The following is a 21,760-nucleotide window of genomic DNA, read 5'->3' on the forward strand; positions in this document are numbered from 1 at the left end:
CAAGTGTTATTTAGTTTTTATGGTTGAGTTTTTTTTAGAAGGAAGGGAAAAATCAACCCATAATCCCAGTAATAGCTGCCAATAAATTTATCCTGTAAATGTCTGATTCTTTATGTAAGCCTACTATTAGTTCAGAGTTTCTCAAATATTTATTTTCTATTTGGGTAGAAAAATAAAATTTAAATTTTTTTAATCAATGATTGTAATCTCAGCAGCAGGTGACTAAGCATTTTTAATTTGCCATGTTAGCCTGATAGAAGAGAGCACAGACAGTGCACTTAATGCTGCTCTGAATGGAATAGCCCATATGAAGATCGTGCTAGTTGTTTTCTTTAGGAGAAAAGGATGGTTATAAACCCAGCAATTTCTTTGTTGTAATTCTGTTCATATAAATGGAAATGATGTTATCCTATGCATGTAAATGGAAACAAGTGGGAAGTCACTTTTTTCTTAAAATTCCAAACCTCTTATCAGCAAGTCCTCAGCCTCCAAAATCTTTTAGGGATTTGTTTTCAGTCTGCTGGTTGTCTGCCATCTTTGTGGATGCTTTTCTCTCATAAAGTGGATGGCTTTTAACTGCCTTTAAATCCCTGTATTCTCATTTCTAACCACCATAGTGTGTGTGTTTTGGCTGTCTTATATTTTGGATGCAGTCTGTGTCCCTGCTTCAGTATCTCCTAATGTTTCCCTTACCATTATTGCTCTGTACATCTCCTCTTTGCTGTCATGCAAGTCCTATGTCTCTTTTGCTCTTTTCCAGGGCTCTATTCCTTTCTCAATTACTCTGCCTTTCTCTGAGTTCCCATAGGTATTCGCTTTGTCCTGAACGATTTCTGTCCTTCCTCTGTCCAGCTGCTTTTCCCTTCCACATGCCTTTCAGCATGCATCATTTTCTTTGTATAGGTGCTGTATTACTAATTCAGAGAACTGATTTTTCAGTAGTGAAATTTGCAGACAACGTTCTTGCTTGGGATGTGTTATATTGTTTTCTTTTGGAACATTATGAAGTTTGTTAGCACTCTCTAAAATATAGAATCCAAAAAGTAAGTTATTAAAATCAGTTTTCAGGTTGTCATGACTGAATGGGATATTTAAAAAATTTGGAAACTGGATTTAAGAAAACAGGTGCATGGAGTGGAGAATGCAAAGTCACACTGAAGGTGTCCCATCACACCGCTATCTCCCCATCTGCCTTGCTTCTGCAGACACACTCATTCTCATGATGCATCATCCCTTTCAAACACTTATTTTTAAGACATACTCGAAACTCTGTGATATGTTGAAGCAGAATTTTTAGCTGATGCAAGAGCAGGTGCCAAGGAGAGAGGGGAGTGTGCAGCAGGGGCCAGTATATAATTTTTTAATATCTGTTTTCTATTAAACAGGTTTATACCACCATTTTCACCAAAACAAGTAAGAATTTAGCTATTGGTGTTTAACACATTGCCAGCAGTGCTAACTTTCACTGTCTATGATGCCTGTAAACTATTGTATGAAGTATGTAATTCCTATGTTGTGTTTTGACCAAAACATCAATGACATTTCAGTTCAACCTAGTCTCCTTTCTCTAATATGATTTTTTGCACAACACGAAGTCATAAGAGAAATATTCAGAAAGTTTAAAATTACCAATGAAGTAAAAATAGTAAGATATTTTATTAGATTACTGTTGCAAAATTTCAGTATTAGAAGAATTCCTTTCTGGAAATCAAGTAGAACCTCTTTAACATCATAAAATAAAAAAATAACATCTATCTCATGTAAAATTTAGTGAAAACTATTTTTTAATTTTACAAGCTTATTAAATAGCCATGACTCTTCTTGTGAATTTTGATTCCTTTCACTTTGCCTTCATCATAGTTATTTTTGTGATGCATGCAAGTTGTTCCGGTTAGTAAATCGGTATTCTAAAATTTGTACAGTTTTAGTGAGTCACAAGTTTGGCTCTCTGAATAAAACAAAAATCAGTAATAAACAGAGCTGATAGTTAGGACAACCAGGTGGTACGTATTGCTAACTCATTTCTAGCAACTTTGAGACAGGAAATAAAAGGGAGACAGATGATTAACATATCAGTCTAGTAGTCAATGTGAGAGCTCGAAAATTGAGGAGAGAGTGATAATGTCCTTGTAAACAGAGAATTTGTGGGGAAAAATGAAAGCAAAACCATCTCTCTTTCTCTACCCCCCCCCCATATGTAGTTATTTCTATGAATTAAAATGTACTGTATTGCTGTACTGCAGCATTTTCCTTCTGCATATGCATGCGTAATCTACTTGTATGGAAGTCATGTCTTCTAGAACAGTCTTGTGAGATTTGGTAACTTCAAGCAATAAAATATTTAATCATGCAAATGTGTGTTTATTTATCACTCTATTTTTGACATCCACTGAAAAGGAATTATGAGAGCACATACAAACTTTGCAACATGCATGGAGGTTATTTTTTGCTCCCTCACAGGGAAAAATACCTTTATTATCTCTTTGATAGATTTCAGGATGGGGAGTGAATTTCAAAGTTACTAATGTATTCACATTTACTTAAATATAACCTGAATTTGTAAACAAAACAAAAAGCACTTAGTTTTTTAAATGAAGCTGAAGCATAGTGACAAAATTCTGTCTCATGATTTTTTTGTTTTGATATGTTGTCACTCTCCTTTCAGGATTCCTGTATCCACACATCTGTCAACAGCATTCCCTACTGTTTCTTCTGATGTGGCTGAGTTGCCTGAGTCTGTTGTGCCCTCTCAGATTACCCCCAAATTGCCATCTCTATGCCAGGAAGGACTGTGCCATAATGGAGGGACTTGTCATCCTCTCTCTCTGCCTACTGGGGCCACCTCGTTTCAGTGCGACTGCCCACTGCACTTCACTGGTCGGTTCTGCGAAAAAGGTAGTTGTGGTTCCTTCTTTCTCTATTAGTTGTGAAATGAAATTCTTATGCTTCCTTGGAGCTGGAAAAGGGGAAGAGGTTGATCATCATGTTTCTCTTCTTTTGATCCCAGTTACTGTTCATAACACAGGAGTAGATTCATTGAGGTATTTACAATAATACTCACTTGCAATGTAAAACAGGTGATATCAGTCAGGCACACTAGTAAGTGGGGCAGGCTTGAGTTAATGAAAAAAAATTGTATTATTTGTGCAAAATGTTATGCACAGTGTTAATGCATGTTGTGCAACATAGTATTTCTGGGACAAAAAAAAAAGTTAACTTATGAAAATAATGAGAAGATTTCCTCAAAAGATTTTCCATTTCTGCAGGTTGGTGTCTTTTTTCCCACTGTGCCTGGTCCTTTGTTGAAAAAGGCTTTTTATACTCTGTAGCTCGTTTATACTTCTATTGTACTACTGTTGCTCATAAGGCACAGAGTAGTGAAATTAACATAATTTAATTAGAATTTGAATAAAAGATAATTCTTCGAACCATTTTGGTTTCTTTCCAAAAAGAATCAAGGCTATAAGACAAACTGATCAATAACTGCTAGGTTTTCTGTTTTGTAATTGCAATTCTTTTGCATTACTGCTCTTCAGAAAGTTCTTTTTTCTGACAGATTTTATAGCTGGTTTCAAAAACTGGTTTAGCTTTTGAGGTACCATGGGTTATAAATGGCAGTGGATAATTCCCATAGTATTAAAGGGCATTATTGGTGTACAGGAAAAGAACAAAAAAATTGTTTAGATTATGGTTATATAACTGTAACATGCTCCTAATGAACTTCCCACACTATAAAATGCAAGCCACTAGAGATAAAAATGCCCTTGCAAGACTGTCAGTATATCTGAGCTAACATCACCTTACATTACTGTCTGAAAGTAGGTCATTACGCTCATCATATGTGAAAGCAATCAATGTCTATAAGCCCCTCAAAAAAAATTTTTCATGTGTTGCTTAGATATCAGAGAATATTGTACCTTTCAGCCTTTCTCAAGTTCATAATAAACTAAATCATATATTTTAAAATTGTCAAGTGTTAACATAGAATTCGGTGAATATCTTCTATGCATTTGGTATCTGCGTGTACTCTTTGCTCTTGCTTTCAATACGTGGCAGCTGTGCAAACTGCACCATAAAATAGTGGAACCATAAAAGTGTGTTTCCTTCAAAGGTATCAGATTTAGTTACCATTCAATGTGTGTTTCAGTGAAGTCTTTTCAATATTTCAATAAAGTGTTTTTTTTCTTTACATATATTTAATGTGCCAGAATTCCCCTCTGTGTTTCAAACAACGCAGTTGGCATCCTTTGTATCAGCATCACCTGCAGTCTTTTTGATGGGACCAAGTTTTGGCTTTTCCGAAGGGTTATGCCAGCGGTAAGCAATGTTATATTTAAGCAGGAGTTTGATAGACATCCAGTGGTAATAGGCCATATCAATGTCTACGCACAACCACTCTGTTGGGTGATACTTTATGTGGACTCCACTGGTGCCTTGTACTGGTGTCTAATCGCTGCCGCCTTCTCACCTAGTCTTAACTTCCAGTTGATCTGCCAGTTTCCAGGAGTTTTCTAGTTTGGTGGTTTTGATGAAAACTGACATCTATCTTTGAATTGTATTATCTGGGCTGAGTACCTACATCCCCGTGTCGTAGACATTGGAGGAAGTAGCTTCCAGACCACTGACTGAAACAGCTGGTTTTGAGTAGCTGATTCAAAAATACCTCATCCTAAGCCATTTTCTCCTTTGAAGCTTAACCAGTACAGGCCTGCTGAGCTCGTACCATAGGATGAGTTGACTGTCTTCCAACTGCATTTCCAAGAGAATTTCACATACTTATCTTGCCTGTGTAAATCAAGTTGTCCCCTGCTCTCTCTTTATATGACTTTGTCTCAAAAATCATGTGTGAAAATATGACTAAATTATGACTACCTGAAGAGCAAATTAAAAGCAGGGAACTATTACAGCAAGTCGCAGTTTAACCAAATCTCTGATGACAAGGACTGAAGCATCCCACATTAGACACACTAGTAACTATTCTATTCAATAAAATCAGAATACAAGTTTTCAAAAAAGCCTCAAATAAGTAGCTCCTTTTGAGAACATAACATCAGCTGTGTAATCATATCATCCTTTTAATTTTTCAATATGTAGTTTCCATCTTTCCTTTTTTTCTAAAATTGGAAGAGATGCCATTTGCTTTGCTGAAGCTTGGAGGCATGCTTGAAGATGAGATTTTAATAGCGATCCATTTTTCTGCATAGGATGTCTTTTAATAGTTCTGGCACTGGAAGAAGAACATTTATCTTCTTTTTCTGCTTTGTGTGGAGAAGATGAATTGAAGAGTTCCTCTTTTCACAGAGCTCTGCTTTTACCCTCTACAACCCCACCATCAACACAGAGAACAGCTTCCCGCTTTGCACTTAGTGCTCCTTGGTCAGCCAGGGCTGTGGTATGTGACAGACTCGTCGGCAGCTCACTGGGACAGCTACAACCCAGGGCATGTGCTGTCATGTTGCATGTTTACATAGATCAGGATCAGATTTTGATGTCTCCTGTATGTAGTGGCTGAAAAGTAACTGAAGCATATTGTGATTTTATTTAAACCTAAATTTTCAACAAGGTTGATAATTTAGTGCAATGAGACCAGAAATTGCCCAACTGAACTATCATTATAAACTTTTGATGTTAAGGGACCAGTTCTTCAAGAAGTCTGGAGAAAACTAGTAATTACGGGAGATAAGGGCATCTGTAATCATTTTCTGGTTATTTGCTAGAGACCTTGCAAAGGAGGAAATAAATCAAATATTCAATCCAGAAACTTTATTCCAGTGAAGGAAATTCTCTCTTGATTTTTAAAGATAGATGTAATCTTTTTTAATCATACTGTAATGTATACCTGTACATTTTAGTAATACATAATTATTAATCACCTTAGTGATCTGTCTAGTACCTACCATTAACTAAGTTTCAGAAAGAAAATATGTCATACACTCAACTGGCACAGTAACCGTCAACATGGCTTACTGCAGAGTCTTATACACAAACCTTGTGTGGGCCTCTCAGATTCCTTAGAATGTGTGCATTCACTTTTTTCATATCTAGGTGAAGATACACCACTTAGTTTCTAAGTAACAACTGTAAATTTCTGACAGCATATAAAACCATCTTCTAGAGTGAAGGCAAGTGAATGTCATTATGTCAGTTATGTGGTTCAACTTGATAGCGTGTTATTATATGCAATATTGCACTTTCCTGTTCTATTGTTCCTTAACAAATAAATTCCAGCAGCTTGTTCTGCCCTTACAAGATTCATATGTTCAAGTCATGTGCCAATTTGGATACATAAGGCGAAGCCAGTTTATTTGAATATGCAGTGTATTTATGCTAAATAATCAGATAACTCTGAAATCTGAAATGTCCTTAAATGGCAATTCTGAAAAGTGGAACTCTATCTCCATTTTTCTAAGGAAATAGAAAATTATGGGTATAAACAAGTGTATTTGCAGAAGTCAAATTTAAGATATCAGCATTGGACATATGCCAAGGTATAAAGTGAGGATTTAGTCTAAAGCATACATGTGCAACCATCTGAAGCCTCAGCTCCCTTTAATACTGCTTTCAGTATTTTCCTTCTTTTTTTTACTATAAATTACTGAAGTTGTCTGGAAACAAGAAGTTGCTAAAAGCTTTATTTTAAAAACTCTGACTTCATATGCAACACAGAAAATCTGCTACCAGTGTAAATTTAATCTTTATTACTGAGCAGTGATGCAATAGGTCATGCAATAGAAAGGGATGATTGTGTGGATAGGGAATACAACGAATGGTAGACAGTGTACTCTGAGCTACCTTTTCTCATTTTCGTTTCTCAGTAAAGAAGCTTGGTGCCTTCAATATGAATTGTATCGTTCTTTCCTACGTGAAACAATTCTTTATTAGCTAAGCTGTTGTATCTGCTTCATTGTGAAATCACTACACGAGTGGAAAAAACATAATGCTTCTGCTTTAGCGTGAAGGCAGATGGTTGTCTGTTACAGTGAAGTTCATAGCAATAGGTTTGGAATATCACTGCCTTACATGTGCAAAGAAAGTATGTCCCTGACTGTTAATTATAAGATTAACATTTTTAAAGTCTCCAAATTTTTTAGTATTCTGTAAAAGTTTTGTAAATTGTTCAATAAAAAGAATATTTAAATGTCATTTGTTAAAAACAGGAAATCCACTTAATTTGATACTGTGTATGTTCTGTGCATTGCTCAAAGGTCAACTCCTTTGACAAAGCTGCAAAACCAGGAGTAAACCAGAAGGCTTTTACAGGCATTTATCTTGCAACAGTCCCACCTGGAAACAGCGCTGCATTTGTTCCCTGAGATACACTTGTTGAATTCCTGATTTGTTGAGCGATTCTTGCTAGCATCACCCCAAACATTAGAGGTTTCTCTTACTAGTAGCTTTTCTAGACATTGTTCCTAACTTAACATTTCTAACTTCTGTCATTGACTAGTATCATTCATTTCTGACAATTTTTTTTGTCTTTATGTATTTGATTTTGAAAATAAATGCAATTAGTCCAGTTTCTGTGACTTCAGCCATATTTAGAAGCATGCAGTTTCATGTCTTCAGCAGGTCACAGATCTGTTAATCTCCTTACTAATGTTTATACTGCATATATATGATTTAAAACAAGTCGCTGGCAATTTCCATTGAAAACCATTGAAAAGAAGGATGAGAAAGTGGGAATCATATACAGAGGTGGGTGTGAGGAAGGGCAACCATGCATTCATTTCCACATTCAAGTCTTAGTTTGAGGTACCCAGAAAGAAAAACAGGATACTGTTCCCCCATATCTTCTCATTTTTCCAGAATTCATGTGTTGTCTCACCTATTTTATCCTCCATCAGAATGATTCATAACCTTGTAGGACTCTGTAAGCAGAAAAAATAAAGTTTTTAGAGATAAGTATAAACTTCAGTAATCAATTTGATGTCATAATCCACAGACAATGTCTAAACTCAACAGATACCTATTGATTTCCCACAAAATGCATTTATTTGTGTATGTAAAACTTTCACATGAACTCTCTAGATTTTGGGCTAAATTTGAAAAATGTAGTAAGCTTTCCCTTCAGATTTACAATGTTTTTAGAGGATGACTTTAAAAATTAAGAACACAGTAGGCTAGTTAAGAACAAAAAAGTATTTAGCCAGATGTTAAATAATTTTGTATGTTGACTTTGAAACCTTAGCTGCCATTATAGCAATTTTGAAGATGTGTGTAGGAAACAGCTAGCCATTCCCATACAGTCTATTATTTGGTGCAATAAAATTCAACAGCAGTACTATTTTGGTGTGTGATGCAAAAATGAATTGTCTAAATTAACTTAAACATTCTTCTCTGCCCTTTCACTCATGGATATAATCTTACACTTTGATATGAGACTGGGCAAACCTTGTGAAGTGTAGCTTGTTAACACGTCACAATACCCTGTGTCTGTGAGTAATCACATTAGCACAGTTACCTGTGCATAGAGTCACTACTTTTTTCCTTCTTAGTTGGAGAAGTTTTTGAAGATGTCTAAAATATCTCCAATCCAATGCCATCTTGTTTTATCAGTTACTACATCTCCGTTTTTTATTCTATTGTGGGTTAATTTGCTTAAGTGTTTGTGAAATTGAAGGAAAACAGGATACTGAGGGAAGAGCAACTGGATTCACAAGAAAGTGGTGAAGTAATTTTCAACTAATCCTTCTTCCACCCTCATGAACAGTTTTATAGAATTTCACCACCTCAAAAGCAAGTGTCAGTGTAACTGGGCTTTAACAAAATTTAATGTTACAATCTCATCTAATTTAGAGATTATGTCTCCGATGCAGTGGAGTGCATAAGCTTTACATGTGTTTAACTGTAAGAGTGTAAGAAATTTGTGTAGTTCATGTCCTTAATGTTAAGGATGCAAGTATTCTGTTACATCAGATCTTGAATGAGGATCCATCCATCCCATTCCTAGTTTGGTCATTTATGTAGTTTATCAGTTAAAAACAACCTGCATCTTAAACCATTCTGGGGGAGAGACTTAATTAAATTGTAGAGGAAGGTGGCAGTTTTCTATGATTATTAAGAATAGATTAAAGATGTGATTAAAAGACAGCCTAAGATACACCTTAGTTATACGTAGAGGGAAGATAATGAGAAAGAAAAAGCTTGTTGAGCTAGGGAAAGAGCTCTTCAAAGCGTCAACCAACTCTTAACAACTCGTGTTCCAGTCTTTGTAAAGCTATTTACCATTGCACTGCCACTTCCGCCCAAACCATGATCTTCAGAACAGCTACAGGGTCTATTGCTATGGGGTATGCTATAGAGCTATAGGATTCTCTCACTGACCAGAGGGTTGATATGTATTTCAGAAGTCTCCATTGGGAAAGACCGTTATGGAGACTGCTGGGCATTAGTTGCTTTGAAAGATTACTGTGAAAAGAGTTAATAGTGATAGAAACATTTTAAATAGTTGTCAATTTGCTAGTACATTCTCCATTTTGTATTCACGTTCATTCATATCCAGTCATGAGCCATTTAAAATAATTAAGTATTGTTTTTAAGAGTTGTTTAAATACTTCTTTTTTCATTTGGATATTATTAAAAATGAGATAGCTGCAGAATTTTGTTATAAAGGCTTGTATGGATAAGCACTTTTTAAGAAGTTATCAATTTATTTCTGGGAAAAGCGATTGATAAAAGCAGTAGAAACCTCTGTCTTCTCATGCAGATCAGACTTGTGAAATTTTGGCATTTTTAGCATTGGGTATCTGAATCACTCTTTCTTTAATGTGTATAAAAGCTTTCTTGTCACAGTAATCTTTAGGAGAAATGAAACAATTTGATAACACACACTATTTTGGACAAGAACAGATAACAGAAAATGAAATAATGGCAAGTTTAGAATCTGTGGGGAGCAAGCTTTCTTCCCTTCATTTTCCACTTGAAAATATTGGTATAAAAATTGATTGTTTCTAAAGCTTGTAACCTATTCAGATGCTAATCTCCCAGCTCCTGTTAGTCATTTTTCATTCAAAAGATAACCATTGTTGCATAGGTAACAAATACTTACTTTTTTCTTCCTTTAGTTCTACATTTATAGCATTTTTCTGGAAATACCTTCTTTCAGTAATGCCTGAATTGCTTCCATTTGTTCTGTTGGTGCTAATTTGCTGATAATCAAATCATCTCCAGAAATGCTGTGAGTCCCCCCAGGCAGTATGGAAATGGTTGTTTTCTGATCTTGACTCATTTGTGTTCTTCCACAGGAAACACCATGTAATAAAGCAGGTGAGGTATTAAATAACGTCTTTGAGCTTTATTATGTATCCGGTAAGAAAAAGACATGGAAGACTGGGTTTGCTTAAACAGCACCGAATAAACAGTGGTTAATTAGGCCTTTTACCAATGAAATCACCTGTGTTACCAAGTTAGGATGACAGTATACTGTGCTACCTTGACATTTTGGTTTCAAGAATGCTGCAATTAAAAACAGAGGGGCTTTTTCATTCCTGGATACAAAGGTATGCGGCTGCTGGTCCGTTCCTAGACTACTCTCAGGAGCTTCAGCTAGCTGAGAATGTGAAGTGAACATCAAGATTCTCTAAGGAACTCATGCAAGTGTCCTGCTCAGAGACATGCCAACTGACAGATCCTTTCATGTTGCCTCCCAAAGTGAGTGGCCATTTTGGGAAGACACTGGCTACTTACAGAATGTGGTTACAGAGGAAATGGCTTTGCTGTTTCTTGGCCTGACCATAAAACTCTGACTTAAGCATGAAACCCCACATTATTTCCAGATAAGAGTGCCCAATGCATTCCTTTTCATGTATCTTCATGGAACACTGGTGCTTATGTTTACATAAAATTTCAAGCTACTCTTCTTTAAAGGGGAGGAAAAATTACAATATAAATGTTAGGAAGTCACTGTTTTGAGGCTCCGCAGGACAGCAAACCTCGCTTGGAGAAAAAGAAGACAGCTTCTCTTAAATAAGACAAAAAGCTTGTTTTTCTTCCCACCACTGTAGTTTCTTTACATTTCTGTAGTAAGAGTTTGTAGTGACAAAATATGCAACTAATAGCAAAATTGTTTTAGCTTTTTAGATATTTTAGCTACTCAGAAAATTCAGGATTTGAAAGGTGAATTTCTTAGTAGCAAAATATATAGTTACATTCTAGTTGTTATAGATCAGTTCTGTGCAGAATGTGTGGGAGGTTCAAAAGTTTGGGAACACATAGAGTCCCCCTGTACTTCAGTGGAGTCAGTGAAAATAACAAATACATCATCAAAAAGAGCAAAGAGTTGAGGCATTGCCTAAACAGAAATTCAGATTACTGTCAGATTTCTATCTCCTGTTAGATTCATATTTAAGACAAGAAATTGCATAAATGAAAACAGTTTTCCTACGTGAATTGTATTGTACTGTATCAAGAATTTTCCTTAATGAATTTTTAGCTCTATAAAAGACAAAATAAAATCACTGTATTATAAATTAATAATAAAAAACACTTGCATATTGAATACAATGGAAAATATGCAAATATGGGATATAAAGCCAAGAAAATAAAGGCAAGCATCCTATTAGCCTCTACCAATCATAATGGAAAACTACAGATTCATCTGACTTCTAAAAATGTTTTCCAACAGATGGGGCATTGTTCTTAATAATTTCTTATGCAAATAATCATAGCTGTAGAGACTAAATATTTAGGTTGTGGCAAAGTACAGTATTTAAAGTTGCTTTTGGAGTTTAATAGCAGAAGACTAGTCCCTGTTGGACACCTGTCTCTTCCTGTACGTTTTCTCAAGTAACAGGGGTATGCTACTGGGTTTTGGGGCTATTTTTCAGCGTAGTTGCAAAACAAAAAAGTTTTATCACTGCAGGTCTGAGGTTGAAATTATGGAGTTGCTGTTTTAATAGCAAGAAAAAAACATAAAATGGGAGTATTCCTACTAAACACGTGTACTTCTTTAAATGTCTTGTTAAGAGTATAGTAGAATCAATATGAAACCCTCCCTGTTCCTGGAGATTCTTGTGTAGGAGTTTTATAGGAATTCCTGTTATGTTAATTCTACTTTTGATATAAAAGCATTTTAAATCACTCATAAAAAGATTAATGTACAGAAAAGGTGAAAAAAATGAAGGATTTCCAGGCATAAAAAAAATTGAGTATGTAGGGACATTTCATTCATTGTTCTTTGAAATCCAGCAGACTGCATAAATCTCTTCGTTTAAAGATGAATCCAGACAGACTCAAGACAGGAAATTATAAGATGAAATTCATTTCTAGATTACTAAAATCATTTGCCCATTTTTTGACATTCCTGGAGAGCAGACTGGCTGCACTTCAGAATAAAGGGAAGAATGTTAGCCGAGATTTAAAGCCTGAACATTCCTATGAATAATCCACATGCTGATGTTTGAGGGTCTGAAATTTATCCAGAAATGCTGGAGCGGCAAAAGTTTTAAAAGGAATCATAACAATAAATTTTGCCAAAACAGAACATTGTGATCCAAAATATTGGTTCAAAGTATGTTCGATGTAAGAGTCACCCTTGCTTTTTTTGCTTTGTTTGTAAAATAACAGAGTTTCACAGGGATTTAAGTGCATTAACAAGGTGATTAAGCCTTTTTTGTCTGTTAGATATGCTAAAAAGTTGATGTCATTTAAGGAAAGGAGCAGGGAGAAGGATAAAGAAACTACTACTAATACTACTATGTCACTTGATGGCAGGCAGGACAGATTCCTGAGGTTTTGCAATAGGGCAGCTCAACACTGGAAATATTCTTGAACTACTAGCCTAGAAAAGAAAATTAGAATGAAATAAGGAGTTATAAAGAATAGTAATTATTGGTGTTATACTTAATCCAACTGAAGTCGTCTTACAAGAATAAAGTAAAAGGTCTCAGACAAAGAGAAGGCTGATAAAAACTCAGAACTATAAAGAAATTAATATTTTATGCTTGTAATTTGCCACAAACACTTTCAGCTTCTGGTGTTATCATCTTGTCTCAGTGCAGAGGTAGCCTACTACTATGTTATTGATAAAATGAGGTTTCAGCAGGGACCTTACCAACCTGTGCATTTCTCTGCATTTTCTGTAACCTCTGAAAATGCATCACATGTTTTCTGCATTTCCAGAACACGGTTGTTCTTCATTCTTTCTTCTGGCTCTGGTAGTGGAACGCTGAAATCCTGCTGACTTGTTACAGTTTCAGAAGCAGTAGATTAATACTACGCTATTGTGTTGCTGCATCATATTTTTCACAGAAACAATCTGCTGAAAGTATATGAGACTCTAACTCTACAAGTAGTGGTGAGGCTTACTCATAATAATCAATAAGGCTTAGTCAATGTGCATCACATTAGGATTTTTATCAGTTTTGGCAATGTCTTCATTTATTTATGCCATGATTTTTTGCTCATAACATGGCTATTTTCATTCTCTGCTTTAAAAGATGCTCTCCTCAAAAAAAGCGTGTCTTCCCCCTTACCATTTGATTCATGAGTCTTTACAAACAATATAATCAGACAATGCCTGTCTACCAAAAAAAAAAGACAAAGAGAAAAATGCTGAAGTAATCTATGGAAAAGTAGTGTCTTTGCTAATAACAGAAATGTTTTTTGCTGAACCTGACCAACACTGTTTCTTCTTTTCTTTCTTAACATTGTGTTACAGACCATACAACATTGAGATTATGTCCTCATTTCTTTTCTGACTTTGTTCCCCCAAATAATTATAAACCGGTTATGTGCCGTTATGCATATGTGCATAATACACAAAAGGCATATAAGAATACTACAGTTAAACTTTGTAATAGTTTTATCTCTTTTCCTGTCACTGTTTTTAATTTGCTTTTTCTCCTTTTTTTTTGGTAGCTGTTGCAGTCCTTTGTGACTTGCCAAACCCATGCAGTGCAGCGTGAACAAAACAGAAAAAGACTGACTGCACCTCGTTTGCTTATGAGCCACAGTATAAAGATAGGGACATTTTTAACATCTCCTTGTATTTAACATTCTCGTGTCACTCTTCTATGCCTGATAATCTGCCAAAAATAAGGGAGGCCTGGTCTGAGGGTTTTCAATCCTTGCTCAGATGGAGGGTGATGTCCTCTGCCTGGTGCCTGCCCACTGTTACAAACTTGCATTACTCCATAGTACAGTTCTGTGGAAAATATTTTTGATTTCCAATCCAAACCAGTTTAATTTACAGTTAACTTTACAGATGCAGAAAAGCATATGTGAGCGTGCCATGTATAAGCTACAATACCACTCTGTGAGGCAATTTGAGCCATGCAGAAGTTGCTCAGCTTACCTGGAACAGTTTTTGAACTAATGTGCTTATTTCGCAGGAGTCAGCAACAGACGCATTTTGAGGTAAAGGCTTTCATGGGGGCTGTGGCTAGAGGTGGCTGTGGTGGCGTCTGTGGTGGGAAGGCCAGGTTGGTAGAACTGTTGTGTACCACATCCCATTTAATGAAGAATGTGGCAAAAAGTGAGGTCTTTTACTACTGATGTTTTTACTAAATGCTGAGTGGAAAAAATGTTTCTGTATAAAATACTCCTTCAGTTTTCTCATTGCTTTTATGTGCTCTCTGCACACACTTAGTGTGCTTTTTTAGTTATTTTTAAATTATTATGACAGTAACTTGGAAAATGAGGTAATACTTACTAACCTAAATTCAATTATGTCTTGGTAGAAATCTGGGTGAATTTCTAAAACCAGTCATATTTAGGCCAACCAAGTACAATTTAAGACTTTTTTTCTTTAGAGAGCATGAAAGTTTCCCTGTTGTCATCACTGCATAAAGAATGAGCTATGAATTTTCTTCCTTTGGGGAAAAAAAATTTAAAAATTTAAAAAGGACCATTGCTTTTTTTGCTTCTATTTTTATTTTCTATGCCATAATTCAATTTTTTTATTCTGGCAAAAAATGGTAAACTTTGTAATAGACTGAAAGCATGGCAGCATATCTATGAAATAACTTCTCAGAAGAACAACGGTGAAAGCAAAAACTGAGAAAATGTTAACCTTCAAATATCATCATAATGTTTGTAAATATTAATTTTTTTTTCTTTTGTCCTTAATGTTTTTGGACAACACCCTATGTAGAATAAAAACAGTAAGTTTTCAATCAATACTTCACTATGTAGTGTTCTGAGGTCCTTATCTACTTCCTTTTCTAATCCTGTGATCTGATCATTCTGATCAGCTCCTTTTGAAAGCTAACATAGTATCATAAAGGTCATGAGGCTTAACTGAATTAGCAGCCATTGTGATCTTCAAAACTAGTAGAATGTGGTGAAGGTGAAATGGAAAATTTCATGAAAATTCGGGGTTAAAATTTTGTTAACATATTGGTCACCTAAAGAGACAATGTTAGGAAATGATTGGACAGTTTGAATAAAAAGCTGAATAACTTCACTGCTACCAGCCAGAGATTATGTCAGAAAGTATACCCAAATGTTTGTGTTACAATTTGACACTGGTAATTATCATAGAATCATAGAATCATAGAAAGTTTTGGGTTGGAAGGGACCCCTAGAGGTCATCTAGTCCAACCCCCCCGCAGCGAGCAGGGACACCACTAACTAGATCAGGTTGCTCAGAGCCCTGTCCAACCTGGTCTTGAATGTTTCCAGGGATGGGGCCTCCACTACCTCTCTGGGCAACCCGTTCCAGTGTTTCACCACCCTCATTGTAAAGAATTTCTTCCTTATATCCAGCCTAAACCTACCCTGTTTTAGTTTAAAACCATTACCCCTCGTCCTGTCACTGTTGTCTCTCCTAAAAAGATTGTCCCCAAATTACTGTGCTTTACTTGTTCTGTCTTTGACCACAAAACCTATGGCCTTTACTTTGTGCTTTTCTGGTGTTTCCATAAGCCCTTCTCTTGAAATCTGCAGTGGCTTGCTGCTTATTTTCATTGCTTTTGTGACTGCTGGACCATCACATATATGATACAGCAGAGAATGTAATCCGCCACCTAGCTTAGCTTGATGCTCTGCACATGTCACATCAGATCTACAATAAGAATAAAGAAAAGAGGGAAAGGGTTGAGGGAAGAAGAACAATGCACATATTCTGAGATGTCCTGAATCACTCAAGTGAGACCACAGAAATGTTTTTCTTTGGCTATACTTAGTGGATTATAAAACTGAATTAAAGGTACCAAAGAAAAAGACCCTCACTGAAATGGAGCACCAAGAGAGATTAGTTTCCAGAGAGTTTGACTTGGAAGAGATGTGTTTTGGAGAAAGATGATGTCACATAGCTTTGCTGAATTAGTTTCCTGGAGCAAACTATTCAGCTGTGTCATGGTAACAGTAGAAGAGGTACTTGCACAGACAATGGTCAGTGTAAGGGAAGAAATAACAAAGCCAAATATACTGAAAGAAAAGTAAAATAGATTGTCACAAATCAAAGAATGTGAATGTTTCTCAGTCAGTACAGAGTGTATTTGAGGAAAAAAAAAAGAATAATCAGATAAGGAAATGAAAAGAGCATCCCCATCTCCACCCCCAAGTAAACCTACAACAATTTAGCAGAGCAAAAGCTTATTCCTAGGAGCAGATTAAGAAGGACACTAGAAGAAATTCCATGCATGCCCTACCAGAAACTGACTTTCCAGTTACTGATGTATTTTTTTCTGTTGTAGTCTAAGTTCAGTGCTTGACAGAGAAACTGTTTCTATTAAATAACACAGGAGACTAGAAATCAAGGTCACTTGCATTCTTGAATTAGCCTCAGACTCACTGTGTGACCTTGGACTTCTGTTTCCTCACTGAAGGTGTTGCTGCACATTCTTCCATATTTTTTGTGGGTTCATAATGATGTGATTCTGCTTGCCAAGTGACAATTCACTCTTCCATTAATTACACAGATTTTTTTTTTTTTAGATTTCCAGAGCTGCCTCAGGAAAGTCCTTATTTACACCCTTTTCTAATTGTGGGATGTCTGACAATTCAGATCAGCTACTTTTGAAAGATAGTACAGTATCTTAAAGGGCATGAGGCTCAATGAATTAGCAGCTACAGTAATCTGTCAGGATTCACAAATTAAATATTGAATATCCGATAGCAATCATGTCCCACAAAAGTAAGTTCCTAGACATTTTTTTCTGCCAAGGATCAGCAGATCACCCAGAGAGGATGCATTTTCTTAGGCAGAACCAATTGTCCTTAACTCAGTACAGGACAGTCAGCAAAGACAAATTCACTCATGAGAATGCTTGCAGACAAAAACCTTAGATTGTGGATGAAGGCATTTCTGATCAGCAGTTTTAAATCCACTGCCCAGTAGTTTAAGATCAACCACAGGTACTCCATGTGTTTTCAAGGATCCTATTCACCATACATTTTCACAGAACACAAATCTTTAGTTTTGTTTCACTGAAATAGGCATGTGTACATTATCAGCGATTCTTTTTTCTTCTTTCTTATGCCAGAAGAGAATTTCTTTCCTCAAAGGAAAGCTAAACTTTACTTGGATTCGAAAACTCAATATATTAGTGTGCAAAAAGAATCTTGAGGATTCATTTGCACTCACCAATTTTAAATTATCTATTTCTGTTTATCATTGCTATCAACATACATCAAGTATCCATGATTCATTCTTGGCAACTAATTCTATTTTTTATTAATAAAAAATATGCCTGCCAGTACAGTAACTACATAAATGCTATTTCTCTCAGTTTTATTGGAATCAGTTTCACATATAATTAAAAAACTTTGTCTTGCTGCACCTTTCCTTGGTGACTGGCTGAAATGAGAGAAAACATCCTTTTATAAATCGGATATTCAACATATATTCCACATCTTAAGAAACCTATAGTAACTCTGATGTGTGATTTTTCTCGAGAAAAGTCTAAGTTCGTGGTTTATCTGGTTTGGTACAGATTTTAGAATCTTGCAATCGGAAGAAAAAACAGACCCCAAAGTATAAGAGTTACTTGCCATGCTAGAATATACAGCTGTTTCATGACATCACAACTTTTATCATCTCATAATCCAGATTATGTTCCTATTATTTGCCTTTTGAATTATATTTTGACCAGATGCTTTCTGATTACACTACTCTATGAATGTCTGCGTGTTCAGTGACAGATGGCCATGCTTCATTTTTATCTCAGAAATCACTGGTCTTTAAGCAGTGTGTGAAGAAATCATAAATAATGTGACTTTATTAGAATGAGAATTCACACATTTTTGAAAATTACTACCATCTGCGTGCATTAGTGCAGCATCGTGCCTTTTAAAACAGATATGATTCATGCTCTGCCAACTTTGTATAGAAATTGAATTAGCAAGCATTTTTCTGCACAAGATCATGCTGACGTGCCTCTGTATGTCCATCTAATTGCTGTCCCTGGAATACCAGAAAGATATTATTGCCAACATCTATATACGGCTATATGTCAGAGGATTCTAATTATGATAGAAAATAGATAAATATGGGAATTTTATTATATACCACATCCTCCTTCTACAAGAATAGGGTTTGCCTGAAAGCTCACCAGCCTACATCACATCAGATTTGCATGAGTCACTCATCAGGTCTGCAGAACACCATAACAGAAAACCTTAGCAGACATACTCTCCTCATACCATGGGAAATCAAAGGAGAATATCAAAATGCTCTCATCCCCTAATCATCCTCGTAGCCTTCTGCTGGACTCTCTCCAGTACTTCCTCATCTTGCTTGAACTGGGGAGCCCAGAACTGGACACAGTACTCCAGATGGGACCTCACCAGGGCAAAGTAGAGGGGGAGAAGAACCTCCCTCCACCTGCTGGCCACACCCTTCTTCATGCACCCCATTGTTTACCATAGGCCTTCTTAGCAACCAGGGCACACTGCTGGCTCATGGTCAACCTGTCGTCCACCAGGACACCCAGGTCCCTCTACACAGAGCTGCTCTCCAGCAGGTCCGCCTCAAGCCTGTACTGGGTTATTCCTGCATGACTGTACTGGGTTATGGCCTGCATGGGGTTATTCCTGCCCAGGTGCAGGACTGAACTTGCTCTTGTTGAATTTCACCAGGTTCCTCTGCCCCCAACTCTCCAGCCTGTCCATGTCACACTAAATGGCAGCACAGCCTGCTGGTGTATCTACCACTCCTCCCAGTTTGGTGTCATTAGCACACTTGCTGAGGGTACATTCTAACTCGCCATCCAGGTCATTGATGAAGTTGTTGAACAGACTGGGCTGAGTACTGACTGCTGGGGAACACCTCTAGCTACAGGCCTCCAACTAGACTCAGCACCACTGATGACAACACTCTGAGCTCTGCCATTCAGCCAGTTCTCAATCCACCTCACTGACCACTCATCCAGCCCACACTTCCTGAGCTTCCCTAGGAGGATGTTATGGGAGACAGTGTCAAAAGCCTTGCTGAAGTCAAGGTAGACAACATCTACTGCTCTCCCCTCCCGTCCCCTTCCCTACCCAGCTGGTCATGCCATCATAGAAGGCTATCATATTGGTCAAGCGTGATTTCCCCTTGGTGAATCCATATTGACTATAACCTTCTTTTCCTCCATTTGCTTAGAGATGACATCCAAGATCAGCTGTTCCTTCACCTTTCCAGGGATGGAGGTAAATAAATAACCTTTTACAGATTTCACACATAAATTCATTTGTCTTCATCAGAAAGCCACAGGACTTGCAGTATAAGGGATATTTTTCATGTCACTTCTGGAGATATCTCAGGACATTTCTGATACTACTGAGAACTTCGTACCTTTCATCCTAGGGAGTTTATTAAAACTGAAATATAGAAATTTGGCATTAAATTTGGTCAAAGATTTTTTGGCTGCTATCAACTTCACTTTTAATTTCAAACAACTTTCTCTCACCCTCCTTTAAAAAAAATTATTGAAGCATTTAATTAAAAAGGATAAATGTTTAAACCAATTAAAGACCCAGTCAAATCCAAGACCTTAATTTGACATTTTTAGCCTATGGAGCTGTCTTAAATTAGTGGCAACATGATACCTAATAGACATAATATTAAAAGTCACTTTCAGTTTGGCAAGAGAATAGACTTCTTAGCTGTGATGGCAGTATCCTTGTCTTCTGTCTTCACAAGAAATTTCCATCTAAGTTGCTGAAAGCAATAATAGAAATACATTGTAATCCAAAGGCTTAATGTATCCGTACTATTTCTTAATTTTTATACTTTGTATGCTTGTCTTGGTTTCGGCTGCCGCCGGCAACAAAAGCGCCACGCGTCTGCCCCTCCCCCCGCCGGTGTGCAGAGAAGAATGAAAAGAAACAGGCAGAAACTGGTGGGTCAGGATAAAGGCAGTTTAACAGAACAGCAAAGAGAGGGAAACAGGAACAACACCGATAGAGATAAGGAGAAAACACAACAACGAACCACACGACCCAGACAGCCGCTCTCCGGAAACAGGACCGGCGCCGCACCCCCCAAGCCGCGAGAGAGTCCCCGCTGCCCCCCCCCCCCCCCCACCGGAACCCAGCGTGACATCACATGGTATGGAATACCGGGCTCTGTTTGGCCAGGTGGGGTCAGCCCCACCCCCCCCCCAGCTGTGCCCCTTCCTGGAGTCCGGTGAAAATTAACCCTGTCCTGGCCAAACCCAGGACATTATCCACCCCTTATTCCATACCATCTACATCATGCCCAGGTCTCATGCCCAGGTCTCCCACTGTCCAGTTGATCACCACCACTTCTCATGTCTCCAGATATCATTCCCTTAGTCTATGGATCATCACATTAAAATGTCCATTGAGTTCATTTAATCCATGACTTCGGGTTCCGTCTGTCGTAATGGTCTTCCGTGGCAGGAGAGGTGATGTGTAGTGATGGGCGGTCACTTGCTGCATCCGGAGCTCACGGCTCATGTATCTGGTGCGGCCCGTGCCTACAGTTTGCAGGAGATGTTGATCTTGATGAAGTTGCTGGGTGTCAGTTGTTGAAAACCAGGTCCAGTTCCATCATCGCCGTGCTCTGTTAGGTTTTCATCAAAAAAGTCCATCCTTCTTTAATCTGGACGATTCTTACTATGCTACTACTGGTACAAAATATAACAATTATAACAGTGATAACAGACAGTGACAGGGTTATTTAACAATTAGCTTTATACAATTTATTTATGGACTATTCTCGCCTAAAATCAAATCCCCATGAGGTACACATCGGACTTCCCCATTCTTCCGCATTACCCACCAGGTACACCCAGGTCCTTGAGCAAAAGCAATCCTGCAGACGGGCTTGCCTTTGCCCGAGGCGGGATTAACCCAAACTGTCTTCCCTAACGTGTTCCGCATGTGCACTACAGGGACTTTATCTCCATCTACGGGGCGCTGAGGTTTTGACGGGGCAGGACCAGCCCGGTTGGTGGACCCTCTGGTGTTAACCAACCAGGTGGCCTTTGCTAAATGAGTATCCCAGTTTTTGAAAGTCCCACCCCCCATTGCCCTCAAAGTGGTTTTTAGCAGCCCATTGTACCGCTCGATCTTTCCAGAGGTTGGTGCATGGTAGGGGATGTGATACACCCACTCAATACCATGTTCTTTGGCCCAGGTGTTTATGAGGCTGTTACAAAAATGAGTCCCTTTGTCCGACTCAGTTCTTTCGGGAGTGCCATGTCGCCACAGGACTTGTTTTTCCAGGCCCAGGATGGTATTCTGGGCGGTGGCATGGGGCACAGGGTAGGTTTCCAGCCATCCGGTGGTGGCCTCCACCATTGTGAGCACATAGCGCTTGCCTTGGCAGGTTTGTGGCAGTGTGATGTAGTCAATATGCCAAGCCTCC

General features: G+C 37.6%; 1 protein-coding gene across 1 annotated transcript in view; it reads left to right on the top strand.

The window, feature by feature from the left end:
* The window catches only part of EYS (eyes shut homolog), a 966,530-nt gene that overhangs the window by 721,772 nt on the left and 222,998 nt on the right, over nucleotides 1–21,760 (top strand). Inside the window, exon 37 of the mRNA XM_075414597.1 lies at nucleotides 2,666–2,895. Coding sequence (XP_075270712.1) covers nucleotides 2,666–2,895 — 230 coding nt within the window. The remainder of the gene's footprint in view (nucleotides 1–2,665; nucleotides 2,896–21,760) is intronic.

This window comes from Opisthocomus hoazin, chromosome 2, assembly GCF_030867145.1.
Source record: "Opisthocomus hoazin isolate bOpiHoa1 chromosome 2, bOpiHoa1.hap1, whole genome shotgun sequence".
NCBI classification, from domain to species: domain Eukaryota; kingdom Metazoa; phylum Chordata; class Aves; order Opisthocomiformes; family Opisthocomidae; genus Opisthocomus; species Opisthocomus hoazin.